This window comes from Lissotriton vulgaris, chromosome 6 (assembly GCF_964263255.1).
Source record: "Lissotriton vulgaris chromosome 6, aLisVul1.2, whole genome shotgun sequence".
Lineage (NCBI taxonomy): Eukaryota > Metazoa > Chordata > Amphibia > Caudata > Salamandridae > Lissotriton > Lissotriton vulgaris.
This window is the reverse complement of record NC_141694.1, coordinates 487,859,148-487,871,076: the sequence shown is the minus strand read 5'-3', so window position 1 is coordinate 487,871,076 and position 11,929 is coordinate 487,859,148. Positions and strand designations below refer to the sequence as shown.

At 44.7% G+C, this 11,929-nt stretch overlaps 1 protein-coding gene across 1 annotated transcript in view; it reads right to left on the bottom strand.

Moving 5' to 3' along the window:
* Nucleotides 1-517: 517 nt before the first annotated feature.
* Nucleotides 518-11,929, bottom strand: part of OGFRL1 (opioid growth factor receptor like 1) — a 160,513-nt gene continuing 149,101 nt past the window's right edge. The window contains exons 5-7 of the mRNA XM_086926473.1: nucleotides 11,862-11,928; nucleotides 10,998-11,143; nucleotides 518-1,910 (exon numbers count right to left, since the gene is read on the bottom strand). Of these exons, the coding sequence (XP_086782599.1) occupies nucleotides 1,172-1,910; nucleotides 10,998-11,143; nucleotides 11,862-11,928 (952 nt within the window). The 3' untranslated portion in view covers nucleotides 518-1,171. The remainder of the gene's footprint in view (nucleotides 1,911-10,997; nucleotides 11,144-11,861; nucleotide 11,929) is intronic.

Below are 11,929 nucleotides of genomic sequence, written 5' to 3'. Positions count from 1 at the left end.
CCCATCCTAATACCAAATTGCAGCGGTATGTAAGAATGTTTTGCGAATGCAATGCAGTCACAAAAAATTTGAATTTTACCACCAAATTGAAGTTGGTAGTAACCCTACGCAAATGGGAAGGGATCGCCAGAGACCCCTTCCCCTTTGTGAATGGCAGTACAAACCTTTTTTCAGAGCAGGCAATGTTCCCACGGTCCACTGCTTGCTCTTAAAAAACTAAAAGAAAACTTTTTAATTTTCTTTAAGTGAAATGTAATGAGGGTGCCATTACTGTCCACAAAAACGCAAGGCCTTTGTTTTACTTTTTTCACTGTTAGTAACTCTAAGAAGGGTGTGACATTGACGTCCATGAGAGATTAGAAAAAGCTATTCACCTGTATGTTCGTACTCCCCAAAACCACAATGGAATGCATCCAACCTAATATTTACTGTACTCTTGGTATACACAGCGAAAATAACAAAATCAATAATTGTTTTGAAATAATTCCACGGAAAATACAACATTGGACTTATAATGTCTCTTCGCTTCTGGTTTCCCACAGGTGATTTTATTTTTTCTTGATACTGTCTTTTGTGTCAAAGCAACCTGCTTTTGGTACTATATTCGGACGATTGGTTCTACACGGAGTGTGACTTCTAACGAAACGAAGGACTAAAATAAACAAAAAAAACTTAAAGAAATCATGATGGAGAGCAAGAGGAGTAAAGCACATAAAATGTCAGACAACTCAGATATTGTGAAAGCACCGTTAAAACTGGGTAATATAACACCCGACGTTTGCAGAGCTACAAATGAGCAACTCGGTGGTTATAAGCGCTATATGGTAATATTAAGTTACACATCACCTGCAATATCATTACAGGGAATTTGATATTTACGATTCCCTTAAAATGTGGACAATTTCCACATGCATTTTGATACAAACGTTTTTAATGTAACAATTGGAAATGTGGAGGAATATAAGCAATCACAGTAAAAAAGGTACTCACAGAAACATGCAATGATAACACTAAGCACATGTACAGCATATAATTTCATTTTGCAATACATCCTGATCTCATGCCTATCCTCTCTTCAGCATGAGATTTGTGAACTAACATTTTAACCTTACATATAAAACAGAAAATTAACTAAAAACGCAAAAAAATATAGTCCAGATAATTTGTAGTTTTAACTGTTTGGTGGTTCCTCTGGCACTAGTTCAAATGATAGTGGAGCTATTTCTCCACCAGCAGGCAGATCCAGTTTTGAATGGCATGCAGAGTCTATAAGTGAATTACTATTTTCTGTACTTTCAAGATTTTCACACTCTTGTTTAACAGTTTCTAGATCTCCATCGTTTTGTTGAGCCTGAGGAATATTTTCAGTGCTGCTCACGGATTCGTCAGTTTCCAAAGACTCAGAATTCTGATTTTCACCATCTTTCTTTTCATCGATGCCCTTTGGACTAACTGCATTGTTCATTTCAGATCCATCCAAGTCATTTAGAACTTCCTTATCTTTGCATTCTGCCTCTTTATGACTAGATGTTTTTATTGCGGGGCTACCAGAAGTAAGTGCATCCTTCGATCGTTTATGAGCCGAAATATGGCACTTGGGAGCACAGGGAGAGCAGGGCTTTTCAAGAGTCTTAATGTCCTCAATCTTTCTTTTGCATGGGGGTCCCCAAATAAAGTGTTCAGGCGGGTGATAATGACGTTCGGCAAACCGAAGGAGTTTCCTTCTTTCCCTTCGATCTCTAATTGTATATACAAAATATTCCAAAGCACTCTGTTTAATGTTGGGAATGGTGTTCTCCACAAGAGCCTCCTGGAGGAATATTTTCACAAGCGGTACTTTGAAACTCTCATATCCAAGTTCACCAAGGCTTTTCAAGATGCGCGTGATTCTTAAATAGTTGTGCTGGGATCTGTGGATGCAGAAGAGTATCATCAGCTTACAAGTGCATATATAATACTTAAACAAAACTCAGAATTCCAATTTGGATTTACTCACACCCTCAATAATTATAAGCCATGTATTAATAAAGTGATACTGATTTTACACTGGGTGAAGAGCTAACGTATCATCTTATGGAGCGAATATATATAGCCTCTAAAATCATCTCATTACTCGCACTAAACAATGCAGACACATTTTGCTCCCTTTGTTTTTTGCAATGATTATCAACATGTCCGGTGTATTTAAGTTCCATTTTGATCAAACACCTGATTTCATATTAAAATACTAGTTAAATAATTTGTATACATTCTTTTTCAAAGGTCAAATTTCCACACTTTGTAGGTTTTGTATTAAGACTTCCAGAGGCTTCCAATTTTTAGGAGATTCACTCTTGAGATGTGCCTGCGGTGAAGGCGACCTACGATGCAGAGGCGCAAAACGGGAAAACGCGGCTGCCATTTCCCCTTGATGCCGCACAGCGTGGGGAAAGGAGCGGACTGTCCAGGTAGGGATTGAGGCGGCTATCTGGAAGCGGCGGCGGGCACAGAAACGGGCGAGTCATGCAGGACTATGTGTGTATACCAACGCCCCAGCACTCTGAAAATTGGCACTGGCTGACTCAAAAATGGCACCTGCGATTTAAAGCCCCAATTGGACCGATTTAAAAGCGATGTGGCGTAATCTCCCCCTCACCCTATTGGGGAAGGCGGCGCTTTATAAAATGATGGCGCTCCCACGTTTTCTCTATGTTCTCGAGAACACGCCGTTCTTAGTCCCACAAGCCTACTTCAAGGCCATAGCGACGGAAGTTTCCGGTCTTTTGTGGGGAAACAAACCGGCACGGATCACACAGGTTAAATTGGTGCGTAGCTGGTACGATGGAGGAATAGCGCTTCCGGATGTTCAGTTGTTTTACTGGGTGGCGCACCTTAAAATAATCAACTATTGGTTGCACGCCCCACAAGACGAGCCGGCGCATCGCGCGGACAGCCAAAGCTTAGATGATAAGGGACTGATGATGCATCTATTTAGACGCCGTCGGCCCCCGGGACTGCTTGGCCCTACCGCACACACAATACATATTTGGTACCAGACACATGCCCGATTGCGATGTACGGGGACAATCACACAAATGATGCCGCTGTGGGACTCCCAGCGACTGGGCTGCCTCCGTAGGAGTAAGGGATTCCAAAATTGGGACAGCATTGGTCTTTCTATAGTAGGAGACATCTGGAAAAAGGGGGCAGTGATCGATTTTATATGCCTACAAACACAGTATGGCATGGCACAGACGGAGAAATTCAGATATTTCCAATTACGACACGCACTTCAGGCGGTCATACCATTGGGCACTTCCCTACAAGAGGCCACCCCATTAGAAGATAGACTTCTGACGGAACATAGGACGAATAGGGCAATGTCCTTGACGTACCGCAAGCTAGTCACCAACCTGCCTGACCCAACGTGGGTCCCGGGAAGTGGGAGACTTTGACGACTCGGAGTGGCAGGAAGCTTTGTCCTCACCATGTGAGACGGCGATACCATCCAGACTTCGACTGGTCCAGCTTAAGGTGTTACACCGCACATATTACACGAGGACAACACTCCATGCCATGAGAACGGCGGCGCACAAATTCTGCCTGCGCGGTTGTGGGGGGGAGGGCACGTTTTATCATACCATTTGGGACAGTCCCCTCATTGCGACATATTGGGTCAAAATAATGCTCACTATTTCCCAGGCACTAGAACTCTCGATCTTGCCGGAACCGCAGCAATGCTTGCTAAATGTATGGGAGCCGAATGACCTTAATCACCGAGAACAAGATTGGGCTATACTAGGTATGATGATGGCGAAACGTAATATTGCTATGTTGTGGGGTCGGACACACTGCCAACGCTTCACAAATGGTGTAAAGATATGGATGAAGCGATGGTGACGGAAAGGACGATTTTTATTCATCGAGGCTGTCCACAAAAGTGGGGAAAACTATGGGGGGCATGGAATAAGTGTAGGGGTACATTTGTGATCCGCCAAAACTTGAAACGGATAATGTCTCATTGGGATAGGGCTGTTGGTCTTGGGTGGCGGGGGGAAAGGGTTGTATGTGTGGGAATGTTTTTGATATGTGATAGTATAAACATATCTTGCTATTTTACGATTCTGATGCCGAAGCAGTCTACAATGACTATTGATGTATGTACGAGTGCCCTAATTTGCAACTTAATAAAAATCTTTAAAAAAAAAATGTCACCTGCGGAGGACATAATGCCTCCCGATAACTCCGGACCATCTCAACATCCAGTCCCTCGCCAGGGAATCTGTTTCTATGCTGCTTTCCCCCTCTGACTCTACTCAATGGAATCCTGATCTGTGTGTTCTTCTTCTGGATTCTTGACTTTGGTGACTTTTGAGCTTCCCGCTTTTTTTTTTATGGTTTCAGTCTATACCCGGACCCGCCATTATGTCTGACCTTTGTTACACTCCTTCTTACCTCTGGACTCATCCTGATCATTTTTCTCTTTTTGCTGGACGGCCTTAAATATATATGTATAGGTAAATATGTATTATTTAATTGTCCAAGCCTAATTGCTGTTAAAATGTAATCCTGTATGGTATTTTTGCTATGTTATTGGTTGCAGCAGTCTCCGGTGTTCAGGGCTATGCATCATATGTGCGACCAGACAAATAAAATCGGTTTAAAAAAAAAAAAAATGTAATCCTGTGTGAATTTACTATTTGTATATTTAGAACTCTAACCCCTAGTATATGTAGTAGACCTTTGTACTTACTACCATTCCCAAGTGATTTAAGAGTTTATCTGATTGTATCTCTTCCTTGAGTGACTTTCAACTTGTACATGTGCAATTTTTTCCTGTTTTATCTCTTCTTTGAGTGACTTTACACCTTGTACATTTGCAATTTTTTCGGTTTGTAGCTCTTATGTAACTCATGTAATCCAAAGTCCTTATGCAACGCAAATAGTTATTTTGTAAAGTGCTCGGACACCTTTGGGTAATGTTCGCGCTATATAAAATCACAATAAATAAAATAAAATCCCTAGGTATGTTAATTTGTGGGTCAAGGGCAGTTAAGACTGCACGCAAAGGTCTTCTTTTCGCTTGGTGGGTAAATGCGAATACATGCTCTCAAACTTCCCTATACTTTTATGGTATTATAAAAGGGCCTTTGGGCATGTGCTCATTGCATTACATATTTTCTTTCATTTCACAGATGTACCTCATTAAAGGAAGGCAACATTCCACAATTTTAGACCTATGACCAGGTCTTTGAAGCCTCACAAGCTAGAATAAGCCAGCAAATGGTTTCAAACAAAACAAAGTAACCGGGGTGTTCACTTTAGAAGACCCTCTTTCCTTTTATTCAATGGAGTTTGTATGGGATTTATTTTATTTGTATTTGTATTGGATTTATAAAGTGCCGGAATCACCCCCGTAGGGCTATCTCTGTGCTGCAAGAGAGAGAGAGAGGATACAGGGCCAGCACCAAATCAGTCTTGGAATAGTTCAGTCTTCAGGAGCTTCCTGAAGTGAAGAAGACTGGGGCATTTGCGCAAGGGTCTCCGGCATAGAATTTCAATATTTCGGGGCAAGGTATGCAAAAGTTCTGCCACCTGTTCGTATTTTCCTGAAGCGGAGGACCACAAGCAGCCCTCAACCTTTGGATCTAAGCAGCCTGCTTGGGCAGTAAAATTAAAACTTGTCTGCCAAATAACTAGGACTCGTACCATAAAGAGCTTTATGGGCGAGGCAGCAAAGTTTGAATTTAATTCTCTGGCAAATAGCGATCCAGTGAAGCTGTCTCAGCAGCGACCTGGGTGAAGTATGAGGCGGCATTTTGAGAGCCTGTCATGCAGCAACATTCTGGACTATCTGTAGTCTGCCCAAAAAGAGATTAGTTAGCTGATACTAAAAGAGCATTACAGTAATCAAGTCGACCAATGACCAAAGCCTGAATCAGAGTTCTTCGGACCGATAGGGGCAGCCACTGGGACACTCGCAGAAGACTCAGTGTGGAAGCAGGCCGCTGAGGTGGCCATGACTTGATCCTTCATATACAGAGAGATGTTAGACCTGGCACCTTGGCGTGAGTTTCCCTTCCACTTTTTGCTGGTGTGCCTCCGATGTTTTGCTGGTTTTCCGATACTCAGGGCACTGCGCCACGGCCGACCTGTGCCGCAGTGCAAGTGCTCCCTACTGTAAATTGTACATGTGATTGATGTCCATGATTGGTGCAGTGGATTTACTGTTAGTCCCTAGTAAAGCGCACCAGGAGTGCCAGGGCTTGTAGATGCCAATACTGCTAGTGGGCCTGCAGTGCTGGTTGCGCCACCCACAGAAGCAGCCGTAAGATGTGTCTGGGGTCCGCCATTGCAGACCCCGCGTGCAGTCTCGTACTGTCATGCCAGCTGGGCAAGTGCACCCACTTGCCAGCCCCTGAACCTTCCCTTGACTGCATATTAGTCACCCCTATGGTAGGCCTACGGTCAGGGTGCATTGTAGGTGTAAGGTAGGACAAGCCCTGATGTGTGTGGCATGTCCTAGTAGTGAATTACAACTAAATTCGTAGTTCACTATTGAAGGCTACCTGCTTCCGTTAGGCCAGAATGGGCTGCTGGAATTATTACACGTTATAATCCCAGCAGGCTCAGGGAGCACGGTAGAGAGTCAAGTTTAGTATGCCTGAACTCAGAATAATAAAATATTTTTTTTAGTAAAGTTTATTTTAATATCCTGTGTTTGCAAATGCTACTTTTAGAAAGTTAGCATTTGCTTGCCTAACCATTTCAGCCCGCCTCTGCTGGTATGTGTATCTGACTGTCTGGGATGTGTGAGTGACAGGGCTGGGGGATGACAGGTGGTGAATGCGTAGATTGCACCTTAGTGGGAGGTAGGAGTGGCTCTTGACTCTGAATCTTGCTGTGCTCTGCCACCACAATGCTGGCTCCACCCTCCTGGGGAGCGACTGATGACTCAGCCGACACCTGGCCCAGGAAGGGCGAAGCCCCATCAACAAGGTACTTCTGGCTGCCCCTGTCCACACAATGCTGGCTCCGCCTCCTGTGGGGCGTCTGATGTGCCTGCACCTCACACTGAAAGCAGAAGCCGGATTGCACCCAACAAAGTACTCAAGGACTGAAAGTGGCTATGCAAAGGCCCCCCTGGCCTGCGAGAACAAAAGAAATGCAGTATAAAAGTAGGAGCCCTGCTCCTTGTAAATTAGATCCTGTTTGTGCTACAGAAGGAACTCTGCCCGACGAGAAGGACCTGGAAGGACAAGGCGGAGTGCTGTCTCTGGCCTGTGTCTGGTGCCTTGCTGCCGAAGGAGAGGAAAAGAAAAGACTACGAGAAGACTTTTGCTTTGTGAAACTTTGTGCCAAACTCTGCTAAGAGATCTCCAAGGGCTTGCTGCTGAACTTGCCCCCTGACCAGCGCCCCAGGACCAGTGGGCGCTACACCCTGAAGAAAGCGACTGTGTGTGCTGCTTGTCGCTGCAGTACTGACGGAGGAGTCTGAGAGCGCTGGGCAATCCTGCCACGCTCCCCGTAATCCAAGGCATCGACATCCCCCCAAGCACCGTGACCGGGTCCCAAAGCAACAGCGAGAGCAACGTGAGGTCCAGCTGCCGCTGGCCTGAACACCGTGACCGCACCTGCCCTGGGAGCCAGAGAGCAACGTGAAGGAGGACCCGTCCGGTCCAAGCTCCCGAATTGACTGCGCTGCGAGCCGTCAATCCACTTGCAAAGACGGACAGCCGCCCTGTGAGAACCCCCCTCTGGTCGGTATCCTGCCCGACAGCTCAGCTGTGAGCGCACAGCTGCAACCGGCACTTGGCTGGGTACGTCCTGCACTTGAGGACCGTACTGCCACTTGCCGCCACCACACAGCCGCCGCCTCCAGAGTCGGAGCGAACGACGAAGGAAGGACCCTGCCGCCACTGAACACCGCCGCCCTGGATGACCCGTGACCTGCCTGGCTGAGAGCCGCAGCGAACAGCGACCCCGGAAAAGCAACGCGACGTGGGACAGCTCCCCTGGAAGCCGCCCGCTCCACAAGAATTTGAAAGGTACTGTGTTGCATCCTCACGGTGCGAGCATCCTGCAACTTGAGCTCGCACCGCGCTATCTGCTCCCAACGCGAGCCGCCTCTGAAACCGAGGCTCGCACGGCTCCTGGTCTTCGGAACCCACGCGGGAAGCGTGAACTCTGGCCGACCGGGCCCGATCTCCTCTCGGAAGCGAGCGGAGACAGCGGACAGCGCATCGAGGCGCTACAAGACACTGAACCTTGTTGAACCTGGGCAGAAGGCCCAAAAGATTGCTTATTGCTTATTAAAGAACTGTGGCAACCTGAACTTAAGTAACCTGGAACCGCTATTGAAAGTTTGACAACTGTATTTACAAGCCTGCTTGAAATTTATATAAATATATATATTTTTACAAGTACAGTTTGGTGTCATTGTGTGGTGGGTTGGTGGTGACGGTATAATATCGCAAATGTTTAACCCTATGTGCCCCAGAGATTAGCCTAAGACTGCTTAAGCCACACTACCTAGAGGGTAAGCAGAGGTTGTCTTGAAGGTAGCCCTCAGCCCTGACGAGGAAGAGAGAGTCCCTGCTTGTCGCTAGTGTTGCACTGCGCCAACTAGAGACTCCCCCTTCCTACAAGAGATATCCAAACGGACCCCTAGATCTTTGCCATAGATGAGGGGTTAGGGGCAGGGTCCAACACAGCCGGCCACCAATTTGGGGACCAGGTTGTTTGAGCTGAGCCAAACAGTAGGATTTCGGTCTAGGCCGCATTCAGTTGAAGGACATTTTCTGTCATCCAGGCTGACATGGCTAGCATGCCCTTGGCAAAGCGGTGTTCAACTAGCCCCATGTCTTTATCAAAGGACAAGAGCAGTTGCGTATCGTCAGCATAAGAGTAGGGAGTACATTTGTATTCCCTAATGATCTTGGCAAGGGGGGCCACGTAAACATTAAACAGGGTAGAACTTAAACAAGAACGCTGGGGCACTCCCTTAGTAAGCTTCACGGTTTGGGAGAGAAAGGAGCCTAGATTGATTGTCTGTGTGCGATGATCTAAAAAGCCAGAAAGCCATTTAAGTACCTGTCCCTGCAAACCAGACTCTCTCAATTGATAAATCACTTTCTGATAAGAGACGGTATCAAAGGCTGCTGTCAGATCCAATAAAACCAGCAGCACCGCCTTGTTATTATCCAAGGCCATTTTTATATAGTCTGTGATGCCAATAAGGGTAGTTTCAATAGAATGGCTGGGTCTGAACCCAGACTGGGCAGTGAAAAGGATGCCTTGAGATTCAAGATAGCCCAACAGCTGCCCGTTGACGTAACCTTTCACCATTTTGCTCATAAGTGGCAGTAGTGAAAAGGGGCAATAGTTGGCCATCACCACGGCGGGTAACTGAGCTTTCTTCTTAATTGGTAGCACTTGAGCGGCCTTCCAATTAAGTGGCAGTACCCCTTCACGCAGAGATGTATTCAGGCTGTCACAGACGGGAGGGGCCAGGAGAGAAGCTATTAGGGCAAATTCATGCGCAGGCATAGCGTCTAGAGGGGATCCAGATTTTGCTGCTCTTAGCATGGCTTCAGCCTGTCTGAATGTGATTAAAGTGCAGAAGTCTTTCATCATGATTTCTAAGGGTTAAAGGACACAAATTTGAAAGCTCCAAGGAATTGGGGTCCTGGGGAAATTGATTGTAGATTAAGTTTATCTTTACATCGAAATAATTCAGCTATGTTGTCACATAGTCCCTGGGAGGGGAGAATCTGCTGGGTACAGGCTGTAGGACTGGTGAAAGTGTTAAGAATGTTATAGAGTTCCGTCGTAGAACTCCCTGCCTGGTTGAGTTTTAATAGGACATTGGTTTCACTTGCTTTTTAAAAATTCTTGTGATAGGAGGTAAGAGCATTTTTATAATTGAGTTTCTCTGTCTCCGTATGGGTTTTACTCCACATTTTCTCCAAATGTTAGCATTTAGATTTTTCAGACCGTAAGTCAGGAGTATACCAATCAGCACTCTTCTTATGAGTGTTAATTTGTTGCCACTTCAGGGGAGCAAGAGTATCTAACACAGAGGTGATGGCCTCATTGAAGACCTTAAGCTTATTACCAGTGTCCATATGTTCATTGAAAATGGGAGGCACAACCTGTTTGCTAAAAAAGTCGGACGTGACTTTATGCCATTGGCTTTGGAGGCTGTTTGGGGAGAACAAAGGAGTTTGATTTCGAACGCAGCCATTAATCCGGAATACAATCAGAGAGTGATCTGACTACATCACTGGAAAAGGGGGATCAGAAGATGTGAAGTGTGAATTAGTGAGTATGATGTCCAAGGTGTGCCCTGCTGAATGGGTAGGGCCAGTATTAATCTTCACGAGGCCCAGCGAGGCAATATCGGCCAAGAAATTAGCAGCCTCTGTGTTCTCACTATCTTCGCTATGAATATTAAAATTCCCTACTAACAGAAAATGTTTGGAGGTGACAGCACGAGGGGCAATTTTCACCATCATTTTTAAATTAAAATCTTTAAGAGGTCCAGGAGGGAGATATATCAGAGCGCCCTTGAAACAGTCCTGGGGGGGGTGAAGTCAATTTTAAAAATACACATTCCCATATTATTATCAGAAGCAGAGTCAATGACTGCGACTTTCAGCGCATCTTTGTATGATATGGCAACGCCACCTCCTACTTTTCTTTCTCTATCTAATCTAAGAATCCGGTATTCATCAGGAAGGGCAATACATAAACATCCATGATCCATCAGAAAAGCACAGGCGACATCCAAAAAGAATCATATATATATATATATATACACACACACATTGTTGGAGACAGAGAAACCAGGCTTAGTTAACCACATACACGGTTGGGTTGATTTGAAACATTACAATGAAAATGCCAATTTTGATAACAAAAAGCACTATGAAACTTCAAGAAGGCTAAAGGTTCAGACTAGGACAATAACGATGAGTAATCCTGGATTTGTCACACACAATCTAGTAGTAACTTACTCATTTAAATGCTGAAATCGGTCTTGCCAGTTAGCAGCTCTGGTAACATTTCCATTTTTATCGGCCAGTTTAATTCCAAAAAACTCCAGCATCATTTTGTAAGCCAACATAAACTTTTTTATTGCTTCTTTTGTTTTTTTGAATTCCTAAGGAGACAAACTCATGATTATTTACAATTGATCTCACAAATAAATAATTAACATCTAAATCTGGTTTAAAACAAATGAAGTGTGCTTGCATTTCATGATCAACGAAAATTATTAGCATGTACTTAAGCTCTTTGACTGTTCTAAATAAACATGCATTTGGCATTTATTAGGTCTTATGGCATTTATTATGTTCCTGCTTGCACACGTACTAAATAATTTTGCCACATAGCAATAAGAATAGCAACAGCTACAACAGCTTACATTATATTTCTGTGCTTAGCTATCCACAACTGTTCATATTTCTTGCTGGCGATCACTTCCCACCAATAGATGGCCCTAATGCAAGGAGAGACGTAATCAACAGAGCCCTTGTTTGAAACTGAGGATCACGCTTGAAACTGAGGATCACGCGTCTATCACTACAACTGCCTGCTTCAAAGTGCCCTCTACACAAACTGCACTTTGTTTATACCAGGGCAAGAATGTGACAAGGGCAAACCCCATTCTTGAGTGATTGTGCTTGCTGCACACTTCTCTCAACTAGCCACAGCATAATTCATATAGCAACCAGCCTATTGCCTTCTTTCATGTTAAGTGCACTAATTTCCCATGAGTAGTGCAGACCCTAGTAAGCCCAACCTACCAAGAAAATGACTTTGTCTGCTGTAGGTACTTGTGTTTTGAGAGTATTAAACATTTTACCAGCTTATTTTACCTCAATCTCATAAGTAGTCAATTCCTTTGCATAGAAGTTCAAGCCTTGTTCTCTCAAGGGAAAAAGCC